At 38.5% G+C, this 19,739-nt stretch overlaps 1 protein-coding gene across 1 annotated transcript in view; it reads right to left on the reverse strand.

Moving 5' to 3' along the window:
* Positions 1-19,739, reverse strand: part of TRHDE (thyrotropin releasing hormone degrading enzyme) — a gene marked incomplete at both ends in the record, with an annotated part of 207,291 nt that overhangs the window by 66,300 nt on the left and 121,252 nt on the right. Inside the window, 2 exons of the mRNA XM_079538556.1 lie at positions 4,504-4,691; positions 6,766-6,831. Coding sequence (XP_079394682.1) covers positions 4,504-4,691; positions 6,766-6,831 — 254 coding nt within the window. The remainder of the gene's footprint in view (positions 1-4,503; positions 4,692-6,765; positions 6,832-19,739) is intronic.

The raw sequence follows: 19,739 nt of genomic DNA on the forward strand, positions 1-19,739 counted from the left end.
AAACCCTTGCAATTCCCTGGCCATAATGACCAGCAGACTCAGGACACTGCTCCAAGTGTCCATCAGAGTCTTTTTTCAATTCCAGTTATTGACCCACATTGTGTCTTTGCAGAAAAACTAGCCCCTTTTATCATTTCACATAAGATCCAGTTCTTGCAAAGTCAAAAAAACAACGGGAGCAATATATCATGAACTATCAAATGACATCCCATTAGTGTGATTTTCCCTATCTACCACTTTCACAAGAATTGAAAAAAAGTGACTTTTTCAATGAAAAAAAAAAAAAAAGAGAACAACAACAACAAAAAGAACTGCAGACAGAAAGATTAAATTTATTTTCAGCCTGTCAATCTTGCTTTTCTACTTAATTCGATGGCAGGAAAGGACATTTAATGACATGAGGGCGTTGTGCATATCAAATCTCATGCACAGCAGTGAATGGTAAGCTCATTTTTCTAACACCTTAGACTCTTATTTATAACTAAGTCATAGGACTTTAATATAAAATGGTGAGTGACTTTTTGAAAGATGAATGGAATAGGAAAGTTTCATCTTTTGCTAAAAGCATATGGCTCCCACTCTTTGCTATTATGTTTACATAAAATGACTTTCAAATAACTAACTGGGAGGTAGCAAACTAGCTCCGTCATTTAACTTTCTGGAGTAAACATTTCATCTGCAAAGCCTTCCCTAGGCTAGGGACCTCTCTCATTTGAGGTTACAATACCATGGAAGCACAGAGAAAAACAAATCTGAGACAGTAGGAAGAAGACAGTAAACAGACTTGCCAAAGAAGATACACATATGTACTGTATTGTCTATTTGGACAATAAACTCCTGACAGAGCCCATTCTGATACCTTCTTTTTCTGTGCTCTACATTGAACAGAATTTCACATTGTTTAGAACTTACAATTATAGTAAAATGTTTATGCAAAATCACTTAAGAAACTCAGCATATTTTTCTCTGTTGGTGCAGAACATTACCCATCCACATTATCTCCAAATAACGGATTGAAGTTTCATAAAAAGAAGTGCCAGGTGCTTGTGGTGGGTCACTTTTAAAAGTGACCAAGGTTCCCCTCTGCCGGCCTGATAGGTAGTCTCAAGATGTCTACTGCCTCCCGGAACCAAGATTCGAAACACTGATGAAAGGGTGCCACAGTTCACCAAGAGCACAGACTACTGTGCTGTTGCTGTTCCATGTAGATACAAACAATGCTGGAAGGCCGAATGTGAGAAGAATCAAAGAGAACTATAAAGCCCTGGGAGGGCAACTGAAAAACACTGGAGCCCGGGTTATCTTCTCCTCCATTTTACCAGTTGGAAGAAGGAGGAAAGCCAGGAATAGATGCATAATACACATAAGTCCTACCTATGTGGCTGGTGCCATCATAAAGGTTTGGGGTTTTATGATAATGGAACCTTCTACGAAGATTATAAACTGTTAGGGAGGATGGAATCAGCCTGTCTAGAAGGCAAAAGGCAATTCATGAGAACGGGCTGACTAACTTAGTGAAGCGTGCTTTAAACTGAAGGAATTGAGAGGCAGGGTACATAACGGCAATGCCATTGCAACAGACTGAGGAATGAGCCAAGACAACAGTAACAAATGTTTCTTAGCTGCCTCTAATGACAAAAGCCAGAAGGCTATCTACCCCAAGAGTGAGTATGCCTACATGAAATCTTCTAGTATCCCTCTAGGGACACCTGCACCCTCTTCCCTAAAGTGCCTGTATACTAATGCACACAGCATGAGAAATAAACAGGAAGATTTAGAGATGTGTGCAATCACAGAGCCATGATCTTGTGATCATGGAGACATAGTGAGACAGCATGACTGGAATGCTGTCACGATGGCCACATCCTTTTTAGGGAAGGACCGGTTGGTGACAGGCTACTTAGACTTCAGCAAAGCCTTTGACATTGCCCTCCCCAGTATTCTCCTAGAAAAGCTGGCAGTCCATGACTTGGACAGGTGCGCTCTTTGCTGGGTAAAGAACTGGCTGGATGACCAGGCCCTGAGAGTGGTAGTACATGGAGTTAAATCCAGCTGACAACTGCTCACCAGTGATGTTCCCCAGGGGTCAGTATTGCGGCCTGTTCTGTTGAGTCACCATTGACTGGCTAGTTGACTGGCATAGCTCAGAGAGTTGTGATCAGTGGCATAGTCTAGTTCAAGACCTGTACCTAGTGGTGTGCCCAAGGGGTTGGTGCTGGGTCCAGTCTTGTTCAACTTCTTCATCAAGGACCTGGATAATGGGATGGAGTCCACTCTCAGCCATTTTGCTGATGATACAAAGCTGGGAGGAGTGGCTGACATGCCAGCAGGCTGTGCTGCTATTCAACAGGACCTAAAGAGTCTGGAGAGTTGAGCAGAGAGGAATCTTATGAGTTCAGCAACAGCAAGTGAAGAGTCCTGCACCTAGAGAGGAACAACCACATGCACCAGTACAGGTTAGAGAATGACTTGCTGGACAGGTAGTCTGCAGAGAAGGACATAGGGGTCCTGGTGGATAACAGGCTGGTCATTAGCCAGCAGTGTCCCATTGGGGCCAAAAAGGCCAATGGTATCTTGAAGTGCATTAAATAGAGTGTAGCCAGCAGATGGAAGGAGGTGATCCTCCCCCTCTGCTCTGCTCTGGTAAGGCTACTGGAATACTGTGCAGAGTTCTGGGCTTCTCAATTCAAAAAAAGATAGGGATCTCCTAGAAGGAGTCTAGTGGAGGGCCACAAAAATTATAAAGGGCCTGAAGCATCTCTCATATGAAGAAAGGCTGAGAGACCTGGGTCTGTTCAGCATGGAGAAAAGAAAACTGAGAGGGGATCTCATAAATATTTATACATATCTAAAGTGCGGGGGGTAATCTGATGAGGCCAGAGTTTTCAGTGGTGTGTAGTGATAGGACAAGGTACAATGACCAAAAACTTGAACATAAGAATATTCACACAAATACACGGAAGAATTTCTTTACAGTGAGGATGACGGAGCGCTGGAACAGGTTGCCCGAAGAGGTTCTGGAGTCTCTTTCTTTGGAGGTATTTGAGACCCATCTGTATGCTTACCTGTACAACCCACTGTAGGGAACCAGCTTTAGCGGGGAATTGCACTCAATGATCTCTAGAGGTCCCTTCAACCCCTGCAATTCTGTGATTCTATGAATTCTGAATTAATGTCATGTGTGAAAATAAAACTATTAAGAGTCTACTTCTCACTCCTAATATTCTACCGTACAAAATGTTTTCATGCCCAGTAGTCTTTACTCATGAATTACAGTAGCAGTTAATACAATCAATGCTGACTACCCGACAAATCTGTTTAATATCTCCACAATACTTAGAAGGCTTAACATCTCTGTTTTAAGCAATCAAAAAATATTAATATCTGTTTTCTGAGTAATAAATCCACTAATATTTTATATGGAAATACATGGGTGCAGAAATTAAATACTTAATACCATACTAGATTGTTCCAATGCAGCCAGGAAAAAAAAAAAAACAATTACTGTGTCATGTTTGAGTTCTACAGTATTTGTTTTATAAAAAGACAATGAGTTAGTTATAAATATTTCCCAGTATATGTAATTATATTTTATATTTTTAGCCAGGAATATTCTATAAACTTCAGATGCATCAAGCAAAATTCGGTATTAATGATTTAAATCTATGGGACAAACATGGAGAACTCAAGGTTCAGAGTATGCCTTCTTTCACACTAAGCAAGAAGCAGTGAATGTGGAAGCTTCTAAGGATGAATTGTAATGCCCTACAAACAGCTCTAACTGCTTGGCACTAAAATATCACAGCAGAATTGCTTTGAACAAGATGAGGATTCCCCAGTGTGATCAAGGAACATCAGTTTGTTCCTGGGACAAAGGAATGGGGTGGAGTCACCTGAGATTGGCAAGGAATCAATATGAGAAGTCAAAAAAGGACAGAGGTGGAGATGTGTCAGTGCTTCTTGATTTTGGTCAGTGGACCTGCAAACCTGCTGATTTAAAAATTGGAACAACTGGAACTCCCTGTCATGTATAGCAGTCCAGTATAGCTCTTGATGCTTTCCAGGTCAAGCAATATACCTAGCCAATATGTGGTAACATCTCCTACTTAACCTAGAAGCATGGAGGAAGTCTAATCCAAGCAATTCTTAAAAAAATATCGGACCTTCCAACCATATTCCAAGTTATTTCATGAAGTGTGACAAAATCAAAAAAGATGAAGAGGAAACAGAAGCATGATGTAAGACAGCATAGAAGTCAGAAATAGAGCTGTCAGAATGCAAATGGACACATTAAAGCTTTATCTTGTTCTATCACTCTAATGATTTTGGTCAATTCTTTTAACTAGTCTAATCTTTAATAAAATTCAAATGGAAGTGCCACAACATGCTACTAATTCCATGCAAAGCACAGCTTCCTGCAGAGTCAACTCTAACAAAAATACACCGAAAAGCACGTAAAGAACTACAGACTCTTAAAAGATATTCATTGAGAAATGTAAGTACCTGTTGTCTCCAAGGCCAGAATCCTTGGTTTTAGTATCACTATCATAAACAAAACGCTCTTGGGAGATTACTATGACATTGTCCGTAGTTTCATTTCCCATGATGGTGATAACAGGATAACCCATCTGTAGCGTCCATTGATCCATTACTTCTTGGATATTTACAGATTTTCCAACCCTTTTTAAAGCCTTCAAGAAAAAAGAAAAGTTTTGGTATGCTGAAGCAGAACCAGAATCCAACGTGTAAAACTTTTTTTTTTTTTTTCCATCCTAGCTGAATATAATTAATTTCAGTGGTTTTGTAAATATCACACATGCACACACACCCACCTTCATAATCAGTAAATATACATAAACTGCAAAATTACATCAACACTGTCTGTGTATCTTAAATACTGAGCAATCTTCCATAGAGAAAAGTCAACATTTTTACAAATCATTAGAGCACTTTTGTTGGAAAGGAAGAAACAATCCACTTTATAGGGCGTTTACAAGCACAACAGAAGTACTGGTTGTCTATTTCCAGAAGATATTATTGACCAAACAATGTTAAAAAAACCCACATATTTTTAACAGTATTTGTGTGTATTTGCCGTAAGGCACATTTCAAAGTGTTTGCTTTCTGAAAATATAGAGCTTCTCTGTTCTGAAAATCAAATGTCTGCCCTTATTTGAAAATACTATCCCTCCTGTCCAAAGTGAGACCATGCATACAACAATATCCCCAGCTCCTTCAAAAACTGTATGTCATAACACTGTAGGATTAATGTGTTCATATTTGATAGAGCGTGTCAATGAGCTGTTGGTTTACAGTTAGACTTTCATCTGAAATAAAAAGAGATGCTATAGCTTCATGGGAGATGAGTCTGGATATGAGAATGACAGGCATCAGTAGCTATGCAGTGACAGAAATATGTCTAACTGCTGAGTAGCCCTTGATCACAGACGAATTAACATCTGATGAATATGAGCAGAAATCAGCAAGAAGTCTTCTGAACTGGAGAAGCAATATTAGAAAAAAAGAGGCTGACAACAAACATGTGTGAGAAAGAAGTAATTATTAGGCTTAACAATAGAATTAAGCATACATGTAACCCCAGTATTTAGGGTCCAGAATGAAGTCTTGTTTTTGTTCTATTAGTTGTGGGTTCTTCTGCTCTTTCAAGAATATGATCATCCCCCTCCCATTGCCCAGCATTTCCCCAAAGGCTTTACCAGAGGAAGACACCAGGGCTCATCCTAAAGCACCTAGTGGTTCAGTTTCATCATCTACTGGCTAGTCAATTGAATCACTGTCTATACCTTGCTGATCATATTGCTGATTATATTGAGTAGGCTTTTGGAACTCTAGTTGTTCTTATTTAACAAATGTCAGTTGAGATGTCCTACAGTATTCAATGCATCTTCACAGAACTGGTAGAGACAGAGCAGCTATGGACATCTCTTGTGGTAGCTGGAAGACTCATAGATACCTGCTAATCTAGATAAACATATATATCTTAAACTCCAGCTGGATGCTAGTTTTGGTGTCAATAGTTACTAGACAGCCATGTTTATGTACGGCTTGAGTTGGCACTTGTGCCCAAACTTCCTTTCTGTCCTCTACATTCTCTTACACTCTGTCTCTCTTCTGAGGTGTCCAGAGTAGCTCTGTACGCAAGTAATCTAGGCATGGTTGGCTCCCTCTTTTGAAATTCAAGCTCTGCCCTTAAATACATACTGGAACTGAGACTAGAAACCAAGTGTGGGTGCAGCAGTGAAAGGAACATGGACATAGAAACTAGAATCCTCTGCAGGACACCTAATATTACAGTAAATAGTTACTTGTTTAGAGTAAACTTTAAAGCTTTAGTAATTTTTTCTTTCACACCAATCATAACTCCATACAAAAATAAAAAACATAGCTGATGTAAATGCCAAGGTGCAGCATTTTCACGCACTTCCCAGCTTATGGGCCTCACCCTGCTACCACTAAAGGCAATGACAGTAGGTTCCACAAACTAGCTTTTACTGCACATCAGTGACACAGCACAAGCAAGGAAATATATTCTGACATAATAAAGAACTAAAATACTGAAGAAAGCATATTTCAGTGTTGTCAGTGTTGTTCTGTTAACTCTAATGGAATTTCTTTGCATCGATTTTTAAATTTGCTCTGGGGTCTGAAGATCTCATTATGTTCTATTCAGTCCTAAGCTTACCAAGAGAAATACCACAGTATATTCCTGCTTCATCCTCAGTGCAATAGTTTAAAGCATTTTACCTTTGACAATGTGTTCCAGAGATCATTTCTGGCTGCATTGCCATATTTGTGAATGGTTAAATAGTCCTACAGAAACAAAATAAAAATACAAATCAGTATTACTATACACAAGCCAAACAACTAGAGCCATGAATCACTGCTAGTATAAGTTAAATCACATTAATGTTTTCATTTGTCAGAAAACTAGAAATATACAATATGTTTATCCTAAGGGAGAAAATAAACAGTTTCTTAAGCTAGTTTACAATGCAAAAATTGTTGCTAAGAATTTCATTTACAACATTCAATGTTCTTTTTTTTCTTTGTAAGTCACTCTATAAACTAAAAATTTTGAATACATTTTTTAAATAATTGCCTGTTCTCAGAATGGATTCCTGGGCAACTGTCACAATGAAAAGAAGAAGCTTCTAAAACTTAGTTCCAATCACTATTTGAGATGGAGACATTCTGTGTCTAGTATTAACAATACGCTCACTCTGATGATTGCTAGAGTTGTAGCAAAAGACTTAACTGAGCAACAGGTTATCATCAGAACTGCAAACTCTTACATAGAGAGATTTACCTAACGTTGCTAATGTAGGATATAACATTTTATCACAAAGGTTCTCCGCCTTCACAGTGGAAGGATACAGTGGAAAAGGGCTGGCTGGAACAAAGCACAGGTATGTTTTCACTGCATATATAACTGAAGGTTTGAGAGGGATAAAAATTGAATGCTTTCACTTATTAACAGTTCCTGTGGCTGAGAGTCCATTCTTCTCCCACAGCAACCAGAAATATAATGTTTGATAAGCTATAATCATAACAAATTAACATTCAAAATTAATAGTTGAAGCATATCACCAAGTTGAGTCTGGGCTATTCAGGCACAACATGCTTCTATTTTTTTTACGGTCACCTGGAGAAACAACACTGTTTCCTACCTTGTTCTGTCACTAGACAACAGCTCATTCATTTGCAGTAGTGAAATTCAGCAGTGACTGTTTGAATAACATATATTTCCAGCATTTTGATTGGAAGAATTAAATGGGAAAAAAACACCACATAACAGAGATGGTGGATCAATAGATTTTGCTGCACTTGAATTTTCACCATCTTATCTTTACACAATGGTAAGAGACAAACCCTAATTTACAACACAATGATAAAACTGAGATAAATTTGCTGACTCTGTTATCTGTGCTTTGTGTGCAGTAAAATACTTTGGGAATAATTAGTGTTTGGGAAGCAAATTTTCTGATATACATACTGTAGCACCTGTCACGGGTTTAGTTCTTGTCACACGACTCATAGTACAACAGGCAGCAACTCCCACTTAATCACACGCTAGGAAGGCTAAAAAAGAACACTGACTCTCTAAATGCAGTGCCTAGTCTTCACAATGTCATGAGAATAACTTGGAAGAAAGACAATACAGTACAGGCTGCACCTACAGCACACTGTGCTTCCATTTTGTCTAAAAATACAGTAATCTGAGACACAGTGAAATATTCAATACCTTTCAAAGCTGAAGAAGTTGAATTCCAAATTAAAAAGCTAAAATAGGAATAAACAAAAGTAGGGCAAGATAAAGAACTAACACCAAATGTACGTGTGCACTCTAAATTGCGCTAGAAAATGCAGCATGTATCGGTTCTTCTGAGTTGTTTTCAGAACTGTTACACAGCAAAATAAAAGGAGTGGGACACTTGAGGATTTATGCGATACAGGCAATCAACCTTTTTACCAGCCTACCATTTAGACTTTTGCTTTTTTGCATCCAGAGAAACTACAAATTTATTAAATGCTTCTTTCCTTTTATCTTTTTAGCTATCAAAACACACATTGGTAGGTTTAGATATAGATCATCACTGACTTATAAAAATTCATTATCCTCCAATCTAACATGTTCATTATATCATGGAAAACAAAAATAAGTATAACATTTATCAAGAAATAAAATACAATGAACACAACATAAGAATACACAGTCTTAAGAAAACACAACTTGATTGTAGATATTTTAATTATTTCAATAAAGATACATTTAGACCACATGCACAACGCCAACCTAGGAGTGGTACCTAACACATACTATACAAACAGCAACCTTAAAGTGATAATATGCATAAACCTCGATTACAGTGTGCAGTTTTGGGTGACACAGCATAAGGACATAAAACTATCAGAGAGCATCCAAAGGAGGGCTATGAAGAAGGTGAAGGGTCTGAAGGGCAAGATGTATGAGAAGCGGTTGAGGTACCAGAGAAGAGGAAGCTGAGAAGAGGCCTTATGGTGGTTCCTGAAGAGGGGACCAGAGGGGCAGCTCTCTGGTGACAGTTACACACCTGAGTGAACAGCAAGAACTGCATCAGTGGAGGGTCAGATTGGGGATTAGGAGAAGTTTCATCACCATAGGGGAAGTTGGGCACTGGAACAGGCTCCCCATGGCAGCAGTCGTGACCACAAGCTGCTAGAGTTCAAGGAGCATTTAGACAATGCTCTCAGACATAGGGTTTAGATTTTGGGGGCTCCTGTGTGGAACTAGGTTATCTTTGTGAGTCCCTTCCAAATCAGGATATTCTGTAACTCTATGATTCATTGATTTTGCAAAGATACTGAAATAAGTCAAATCGAAAGTCCTCAGCTATTAGTGTTCTGTTTTCAATAGTAACCAGTAGCAGACAACAAGAAAGGGTATAAAACTGGGTAAACATCCCCACTATGCTCCGCCAGCATCTAGTAAATCATGGCACAATGAATCCTGAGCAGATTAATCTTTGCTTTCAGAATCATCTTCCATGAATTTGGCTAATCACTTCCTGAACCCATATAAATGTTGAGCATTTCCAATACATTATAAAAAAATGTCACGCTGTAGTGAACTATTGTGTGAAGGTAGCTTTGTTTCAACCATCTGTCAGTCTGCTGGTTTCATCTGCTGCTGTCTAGCTCTGACACCAGAAGAGACAGTGAACTGCTGTCCTATTCCATTCTCTCCAAATCGTTGCTTTTACAGATCTCTACTGTCAGTGTCCTCATACCAGAGTTTGATTTTAAACTGAGGACTCCACCAGAACTCTCCACTACACTGCCAATTCACAATTCAAGCTAATGACTTCCAGCGTAGAGAGGGTTACCATGACCCAGTCTTAACACATTGGTAGTTTCTTTTGCAGTACCTATCATGGACAGTCCCTCAACATAAAATAAGAAGAAGCTTCTACACATCTACATCAAATACATTCCATAAAGTATTAAAACTGCAATCAAAATCCAGACCCTAATTGTTAGTTCTAAGGATGGAACAAGCAGGAACATAATCCATTGTTCCTTCTGGGGATCCATATCTAAGCCTTAGGTAGCTTGCAAAGGGACAAAAAACATTCTCGTTCACTGTAATTCTCAAGGGCAGGAATACTTGCCATACCTTCAACTCTACATTGAATAATAAAAAAGAACTAAAGCAAACAGGAGACGCAATCCACAGAACATGAAAGAAAGACGGCACTAAAACCATTGCTGCCTGAATATAAGCTGTGCTCAGCAGTGCTCCAAAGGTGGTAAAGTGACTTAAAGCAGCTTTCTTATAACCACGTATGTCCAGAACTATCTGGCTGCATCACAAAATTGCTTGTCTAGCATCTACAAAAGCTGTTCTATCAACTGGAGCATGGAGTATGGAGAGATGCCTTAGCCACTTTCCTATAACCGTAGGGTATGTAAGGAGAAAAGGTGGCATGAAAACCACTTTCAAGATTCAAAGCAGCTCTTCTACACATCCACCTTTCTCTCTCATTTTAATGTCACCTTTAAATGTTTTCTTTGACAAGGGGAAAGTAGAAAGTTTCTAGACCCTGACATGGTGTTACTTAATATGAAAATTAATCACACACCCCACGATGCTTTCACCTCTATCAATAAAATATGTAATCAGACAATGTGGTTTTGTGACACTTATTTTAGTACTTTTAATAAAAGATACCAAGAAGAAATCCAAAATCTGTTGTGCCATGAAAACAAATTCCAACTATTACACAAGCAGAATCAAAGATCTAGCAAAAAAATCCCAAGCTTTGGATTATTACGTAATAATTTGTTAAAGAGTAATCTTAATCTTTCCCCAAAAATAATTCAAAACTATTTTATTACTAGAATTTATTACTTGAATATTGAAATAGATGGCTTGAACAGCAGTAAAAATGAGAACATACTGAAAAGTGCTGAAGGATTTTGAAAGATGTTTTCAGTAATATTGTATTGATTAAACTTGTAGGACCTTCCTTGCATTAGACTTCTTTTAAGAAAGGAAGACTATTTTAAAGGAAGAAGTCTTTTATCCCTTTGCAATCTTAGTTCCCTCAGTACTGCTAGCGTTGAGCTTGGTTTCGAGGAAATGAACTACCCGACCATCCAAATACGATAACACTCACAACTAATAAAAGGGAGTTACTGATAAATGTGAAGATGTCACAAAAGTGGAAGGGGGAAATAAGCCTCCAAACATATATTTTACTTTCAGTAAGACTTCAGATCTATAACTGGGACCAAATTCCTTTCTCAGTTTATCTGTATAAAGCTGACTAGTTCACTGAACCAATCAATGGATCCCGACTTACATGAGCAGTGCTGAGATCTAAATCAGATTAACATTGAATAACTTTTTCTCAAAAAATAACTGGGAGAATTCTGCTTTACGAGACAAAAGAGGAAAAACTAGAAACATATTTCATGGAAACATTCTTCTGAATGTCCGTATTTTTCAGGGCTGAGGAAACAGTAGTTCTGCCTCTCTCTCCCTCGTTTGTCTTTCATGCCTACTCCTGGGTCCTATTCTCTTTCCTTCAATTTACTATGTGTTCTTGTTGAACATTTTTATATCTAACTGCTGTATCTGATCAAAGATTTAGAGTAAAGAATAAAAATATTTAGTTCAGGTGGAAATCAGCCTCTAACATTCTGGCTATCAAATCCAGTGCGTTAGTTTTCTAGGAATTTATGTACTTAATCTTAGGCTACCAGATGTTACCTAGCAGACACTGACAATTAGATGCTGCTTTTTTTTTGCCCTTGATCTCACGCCGCTAACATCAGAATGTAGGAGGAGAATCACGTTTAAAACACCTTATGTATAAGCAACATCTTAGCTAACTTCCAGATACAAATGCAGAATTGGTTAAAAATTGCAGCCTAAAAGCATACTTCAGATCTATCATGCAAGTTCTCACTTCAGCTGTGTTTTGCCTTCTCTTTGGGATAGTATCTTAGGCAACGCATAAAATCCTGGAGATGGAAATCAGTAGAACCCCATCAATGTACACCAGCTGAAATCCCAGACCTTTATTTTTTCCACACATAACAGTGATAGAATGCTCACAATCATCAGCAGTGGACAGTGGAAAATATCCACTGTCAACACGTCATATATACAATTAAATCATTATATGTGAACAGTAAGCTGTAACTACTAATCAGGAAGAGTGATACTGGACCCACATCCAGAAATAAATCTTAATTTTCTCTAGAACCAATGATGCTGAATATACAAGCATAATTATAGAATCCTTTTTCTTTGTAATTCATTACTCCTATGTGTTATAACAATCATCAGATCAGCAGAACTGACATTTTTGGAGCTATATAGATCAGTCAGACTTTTACCATTAATTTCAGTGGGAATGGAATTAGGGCAATGCTGAGAATATTTCATCCATGTTATTGCAAATGTGACATTCATTTAAAGGATTGAGCCCTGTCCTAAACAGCTCTCTATTCAGCCTGAGACTCAAGAAAAATTAGTAAGAGAAAGGAGGAACAGAAAGCCATCTTTAAGTCATTGGGACTATTTGCTTTGCACTACTTCCTCTTGATAAGAAGAGAGCAGAATTGTAATCAGAAGTAACCCAACTGAAATCAATGTAGCCTTGTCATTTTCATTCCAACATAAGAGAAGAATCAAGTCTCCAAATACTTTCAAGGCACACGGTTTTATAATTAATAAATCTCGTGCCTTACAACTCAGTGAATTCAATGTGAATGGGGCATCTAAATAAAAGATTCAAAATTTGTATTCAGGCAATTTTTCAGAGTCAAAATTTATCCTGCCTTGCTTGGGATCCATATTGAAAGATCAAGAATTATTATACTGAGAGCTTCATTTGCCTTTCTGAATTCAGCCTCACCTATTAGCTATTAACACGAAGAAGGAGGTTCTATTTTGAAATATGACAATAGCAATCACAGGTTGGTGGCAGAACAATTTGCATTAGAAGTCCAAAGGGAACTGTTGGAAGGATTGCAGAGTTATTTGCCAAGCAGACTCTGATGGTGTCTGCTATGCAGTGAGACACTTGCTAGTATATTAAGCTTGGCTTTAAGGGGAAATGTATTTGATGAATTATTTGGTAGTGGCACTAAACTACTGAACTAAGAAAAAACCTTACAGGAATAAAGTACTCTTTGAAATTGAACTGCATATATTTGACTGAAATTGTTCATTCATTTTAGTTCTGCCTTGTTTGGTTGCACAACGTATTTGAGCCTAAAGCCAGATATTGCTCAATAAATATATTTACAACAAAAACAAAAAGTGATGGTACTTTTTCCAGAGATATTTGGACAGCACCTGTTAATTGTGACAAGTTGGCTGCTTGTTTCTCTGCATTAACTTGAAATATGCCCAGAGACTGCTAACAATCCAAATCGTCTGTGCTTTTTATTCCACAATACTCTTTTCTGTAGAAACCGCAAAATCAGAAAGAAATCACTACTACTTACTGTGAAGAGGTCACCATAAATCTCTTAAAGAAAACGTATATAAACATGATTTGCATGTCACTGTGTCTAGATCACAAGAGCCTGCAACATTTTTACATTAACAGTGAGTAACAGATGGAGAAGCAGTAACAGCAGAGCTTCAACTTTGCTATGTTTTATGTTGGTTATGTTGATCTAATAAACACGGTGCAAAAGACTATCCTGCAGTACAGTGATTAAAGCTGCATTTAATTTTGCAAAATGTAGAACCCTTTAAAAATCATTCTCATTTACATCTGTCTACAAGCTACTACGTCTACCTAATTCTATTTGCTTCTTTAACAATCCACTTGGTAATCCTCACTGTTTAAGTAGATTGCACTATAACAAGTAGTAAAATCTTGTAAAAACTGATACATTATATTGTCATATTTTAAGTCTGTGGCCTCATTATTTCAATTTACCTCAACAAATTTCGTCCTCAAAATATAGTCAAAGCACACCTATAAATGAAACTCTTTTCCAGCTCAAGCCTGTGGGGGTCCTCAGCTAGACAGATAGACAACACAAGTACACTGAACTGAAGCCTTCTTTTTGGGACACTGCTGAGGACAACCTGCTTAAGATGCTAAGGAAAACAGCAAGATCCTGACAGGAAGACTGTCTTTGCTTTTTCTCAAAAGTGATCAAATCAAAATTCAACAAATGACAATGAGAGTGGAACATGAGTTTGGAGCAGCACAGGAACTCATAGGAAGGCAGTGAGGGTACTTTCTGGTATGCTTTGGAGCTATGTCCTTCCCATAGTGCTTACACTGGTTGGACTATAGAAATTCCACCTATGACTCATCTCTACATTTCTCTTGCTGTGGATATATTACTGGCTGCTACAGTAACTTAACTTTGAGTGTAGAGAAAGAGATTTCCAATTACAGCTTCTTTTCTCCAGTAGGGATTCAGCTTTATTTTGTATACCCTCCATCAGGTTAAACAGAAGTAGACATTTCTTTTCTTACATGTACTAAATATTAACTTGGAGTTCAATCCTGCAATCTTTGTGCTGGAAATATTCCCACTGACTTTTGAAGAGCTAATGGAAATTTTGATTGCACAAGGATGGCAGAATCACAGTAAAACACATACTTCCAGCACTGTGTAAATTCCATTGTGCTGCTTCATAGCAACAGAGATGAAGTTGCTAGTAAGCTTGTACTGGGAAAACAGTATAATTTATTCCAAAAGAAAGCATTTTCTTAAATAGCCACTCAGCCTGCTGATGTTATCTGAGAATTCATACCTGCAATTCCTTCTCTTAATAATTCCTATAATAAAAATGGAGAAAATAGCCATAATTGAATTCTCCATGCAACAAAATAAGGAAATAAAGCTTATTGAAAGCATACCGAATGGATATGTACGCATTATATGTAATATGGTTGATTGTAATGTTGTAAAGGGTGATCACGTTCTGAAGAAACACATTTAACAACTTAAGCTGTGTTTATAATAATTGTCTTACTTTTTGGAAGAAGTTCTAACAATGGAGAAATAAACCAACATTTTCTGATAGATGAGTAACAGCATGAACATGACACTGACTGTAAACTTTGCTCTGACATTTGGCACTGGGAACTTCATCTGCTTCTGAGGTTTAGCAGCATTTGCCATTACAACTCCTTACATATAGCACTCCCTTTTGTCACTTCCAGTTTGACCAGAATCACAGAATCACAGAATTGTAGGGGTTGGAAGGGACCTCCAGAGATCATCGAGTCCAACCCCCCTGCCAAAGCAGGTTCCCAAGGTCACACATGTAGGCATCCAGGCGAGACTTGAATATCTCCAGAGAAGGAGACTCCACAACCTCCCTGGGCAGCCTGTTCCAGTGCACCGTCACCCTCACCGTAAAGTTCTTGTGCACATTTGTGCGGAACTTCCTATGCTGCAGTTTCCGGCCGTTTCCCCTTGTCCTGTCTCCACTCACCACTGAAAAGAGACTGGCCTCACCATTATGGCCCCCACACCTCAGATATTTATAAACCTGGATTAGATCCCCTCTCAGTTGTCTTTTCTCAAGGCTAAATAGACCTAGTTCACTCAGCCTTTCTTCATAGGGGAGATGCTCCAGGCCCTTCACCATCTCTGTGGCCCTCTGCTGGACTCTTTCCAAGAGATCCCTGTCTTTTTTGTACTGGGGAGTCCAGAACTGGACGCAGCACTTCAGATGAGGCCTTACCAGGGCAGAGTAGAGGGGGAGGATCACCTCCCTCGACCTGCTGGCCACGCTCTTTTTAATGCACCCCAGGATGCCATTGGCCCTCTTGGCCACAAGGGCACACTGCTGGCTCATGGCCAACCTGTCGTCCACCCAGGACGCCCAGGTCCCTCTCTGCAGAGCTCCTCTCCAGCAGATCATCCCCCAACCTGTACCGGTGTATGCAATTATTCCTCCCCAGAAGCAAGACACTACACTTGCTTTTGTTAAACCTCATCCAGTTTCTTACTTCCGAGCTCTCCAGCCTGTCCAGGTCTCGCTGAATGGCAGCACAGCCTTCAGGCGTGTCAGCCAATCCTCCCAACTTCGTATCATCAGCAAACTTGCTGAGGTTGGCCACTATCCCCTCATCAAGGTCATTGATGAAGATACTGAACAAGACCGGACCCAGCACAGACCCCTGGGGGACACCACTGGTTACAGGTCTCCAACCAGACTCTGCACCACCAACGACGACCCTCTGCACTCTGCCAGTCAGCCAGTTTTCAATCCATCTCACTGAGCTGAAATCCTATCTTCAAAATGTTTGTCCCAGACTGAATATTCAAAATTTTATTCAACAGAATAAAAGTATGGAGAAATAATAAGTTTTGCCTTTTCTTGGCACTCTTTTCTTTGAAAAGCTCTACCATCTTCATGCACTGCAACAGAGATCTAAAGGCAAGAAGGAAAGTGATCTTACTTTACAGATGTGTTTTTTCTTAACACGATCAAATTTAGATGGCCTAGTTCACAGTTCTTTCAGCTTAGGATGAGGTTAGAGCCTTTAAACAGAAATCAAAGAGCCCAACTCCCCCATCTTTCATCTATTCTATGGACCAAAGGCACTCTGATAGCCTGGGAAAAAAAAACACGTGACTCAAATACACGGGAAACAAAAAGAAGATCAGAAAGTGGGGAAATAAGTTAATATAATCAAATGGGAATATTTCTATAATGCAGCAATTTAGGAAGAATTTTTCTCTGCACTGCTTCTATACAATACCTCTACAGGCTGAGCTGCAACCATGTTGAGTCCCAGCAACTGAAGATGACACCAGTGAAAGAAGCACTTCTGAACACATAAACTGCTCTGATCTGTAAGTGATGAGAAACATGACAGAAAAAATGCTGTACTGGTTATCTCTTATTGTATATTCCACAGATATGTACCTTTTAACTTACATTTCTGTGGACCTAGATCTCCTTTATAAATAGGTCCCTAGCATCACTACTACCCTTCGTAGGAGGCTGATGTCTTCTATCCACTGAATTTAGTAATATGTTCTGAAACCATGATGGTTGGCAACTAAGAAAATCATATGCAGTAGTTACAAACAGGGGCTACAAAATGAGTGAAAATTATTATGGTTCAGTGCTTGTGGTGGCAATGGTGATGAGGAGACTAGATGATCTTATAGGTCGTTTCCAACCTTGTGATTCTATGACTCTATGAATCTATTAGAGGAAAAAAAGGCACAGTACAATTAAGTTAGCACGGTCCACTTTGTGAGTTGTATCAGACATTGCCATGTGTAGAAAATACTGGGCAATTGCGTAAACAGAAGCCCAGGCTAAGATGTATGAAAAAGAGGAAGCAATTAACTTTAAATTACCTTTAGCATTTCTCAATAACTCTACATGTAATTATGCATCCTCAACCATAATTTTTCTTTAAACAGAAGTATTTTGCAATGTATGTGGAATACTCCAAATCCACGTGAGGAAGAACAATTTTCTACAGAGATACTGGCCTGGCCCTTACTCTGTTGCACATCTTAACACTTTCAATGGAAAAAAAAAAACAACATGGAGACCTGCAACATACAAAAGATTCATTAGGTAAACTTTTACTGAGCTATTTAACTCGTGGTGCAAAAAGCTACAGGAAAACTTCATAGCATTGAATTCATTTAAAAATGTAAACCTAAAATCCAGAATGATGTAAAAAGGAAGAACAATAAGTGCTGAGGGGCCAGAAAGGACAAAAGATGTTGTCAGTCTCGTATGACATGCAGTGCAGAAAACAGTGATGTCAGCTCCTATGAGACTTCCTATGAATTCCTATGTCCTGCTTTTAACAAACTCAAGCTGTTCTGTTGACAACTGTCAGTAAAAGTGGAAGAGTTTAAAAAATAAAGGGATCAGTAGCTCTAAAGTACAGGTCACAGCCAGTATGACCCATGATGTTTTTCAAAGTCATATACTCTGCACTCTTCTAAACCCAAGCAAACGGATGCTGAATTAGCAGAAAAGCACTTCACTCATCATATACTAAACGCACCAGACAGCAGAACTACAACATCAGAAGATTGACATCTGTGAAGGTGCTACTGCCTGCTAGCAAAAGTTTGTGTCTTCTCACTGAGCTGAGGAAGACCCAAGAGAGTTCCATGTTCACTGTTGTTCTAGGGAGAGCATCACAGAAGACTACTTCATTAAGCCTAATCCTAAGGCTTAATGAAGTAAGCCTTTTGTTTTTACAGAAAACTCCATTAACAAGTCTTTAATGACGTTCAATTTTTAACAGTATACACCTGAATTGGGAATAAAGATATAATAAATAGGTCAGATAAAATGGGTATATTTAAGTCTGTTTAATAAAATGTATAAAAGTAGTAGGCTTTTGGATAGAAGCAGTGAACAATAGAGAAGATAGCACATTAGAGCTCTATTTTAAATCTAGAAAGTTTTAGATAGAGCTCCACATTAAGTGTTGCAACAATTCAAAGAGCATAGGTATGCACAGAGATGTCTAAAAAGTAGGAAATACTAAGCAGTGTAAATGAAAGAAGCTCAGTCTAACTAGCCAGCTTTATGAGAGTAAGAAGTGTCTGAAATTTGAACCTTGCTCTATTTAACAGCCTGCATGCCAGATTTCCCCAGTCAGATCTTCTGAAAGATTGACCAATTTGTTTCAATATGGTGACCACAGCACCAAAAAAAGACACTGTCTATCCAAAGAACTGTATGGAAATTTTTCTTCACAATGTGAAGCCTAAAGTACAAAAGCAGTTAATTTATCACAAGGAAGCAGGGATTCCTTTGGTAACTAATTCAAACTGCTGATGATGCACTAAATCAGAGTGAGTGATGAACACGTACATAGCAGCAAGTGAAGTTCAAAAGGATACAGATCTGTGTGATCAATGAGCTGCCACGTGGCAAATGAAATGCAGTGTTGACAGATACAGAGTAATAGAGATGAATCTCCAAAATAATCAACCTAATATAAGAAAAATGTAAATTAACCACTGCAGAATGGTCTCTTTACAGAGTTGAAGGTGTTTCTTTACACACATCTAAGTACCAGACCTTCAAATCTCTAGGCTTTTTTCTCTGATATGAGAAAAAAATAAAAACACTGATAACTTTAAGAGATGTCTTGTAGTAAACCTATAAAACTTTCCTAGAAAAGTAATACAGTAACAGAAGTTAAGTAGCAATAATTCATTGCAAGCACACAGATTAAGGACAACAACCCACAGGTGAAAATCTCATACAAATCTAAAATTATATTGCATATTACTGAATGATAAGGCCAATTTTGGTGCCTTCTGCTGACCAAGCCTCTCCATACTCCCAACTGATGTTCTACCAGATTAATGGCATTTTGACTGAAAAGCAACACTTTGTAAGAAGAGTATTGGTATTTAGTGACATTCACCCTTTCAGCTTTCCTGGAGCAAATTAAATTTGGCACATCAAGAAAGAAGTCAGGACTACTAACAAGAAATGTATCACCCACTATGAGAAGGAAGGTGTCACTAGACTTTTTTCTACAGGAAGGATAGCCGTGACTTTTTTGTATCCAACAGTTATCAGCTGTGGTAACAGTTACTGTTGTTATTCAGTCATTAAACATAAGTGGATTCCCCCTTGGATTTGTCTGTGACACGCCATCTGAAAACAGTGAAAAAAGATCTGTCTTTGTTACTAAATCTTGTGCTTGATACTGTCACATGATTCGAGACATCTTTTCTGC

This window comes from Tetrao urogallus, assembly GCF_951394365.1.
Source record: "Tetrao urogallus genome assembly, chromosome: 1".
In the NCBI taxonomy this organism is placed as follows: Eukaryota; Metazoa; Chordata; class Aves; order Galliformes; family Phasianidae; genus Tetrao; species Tetrao urogallus.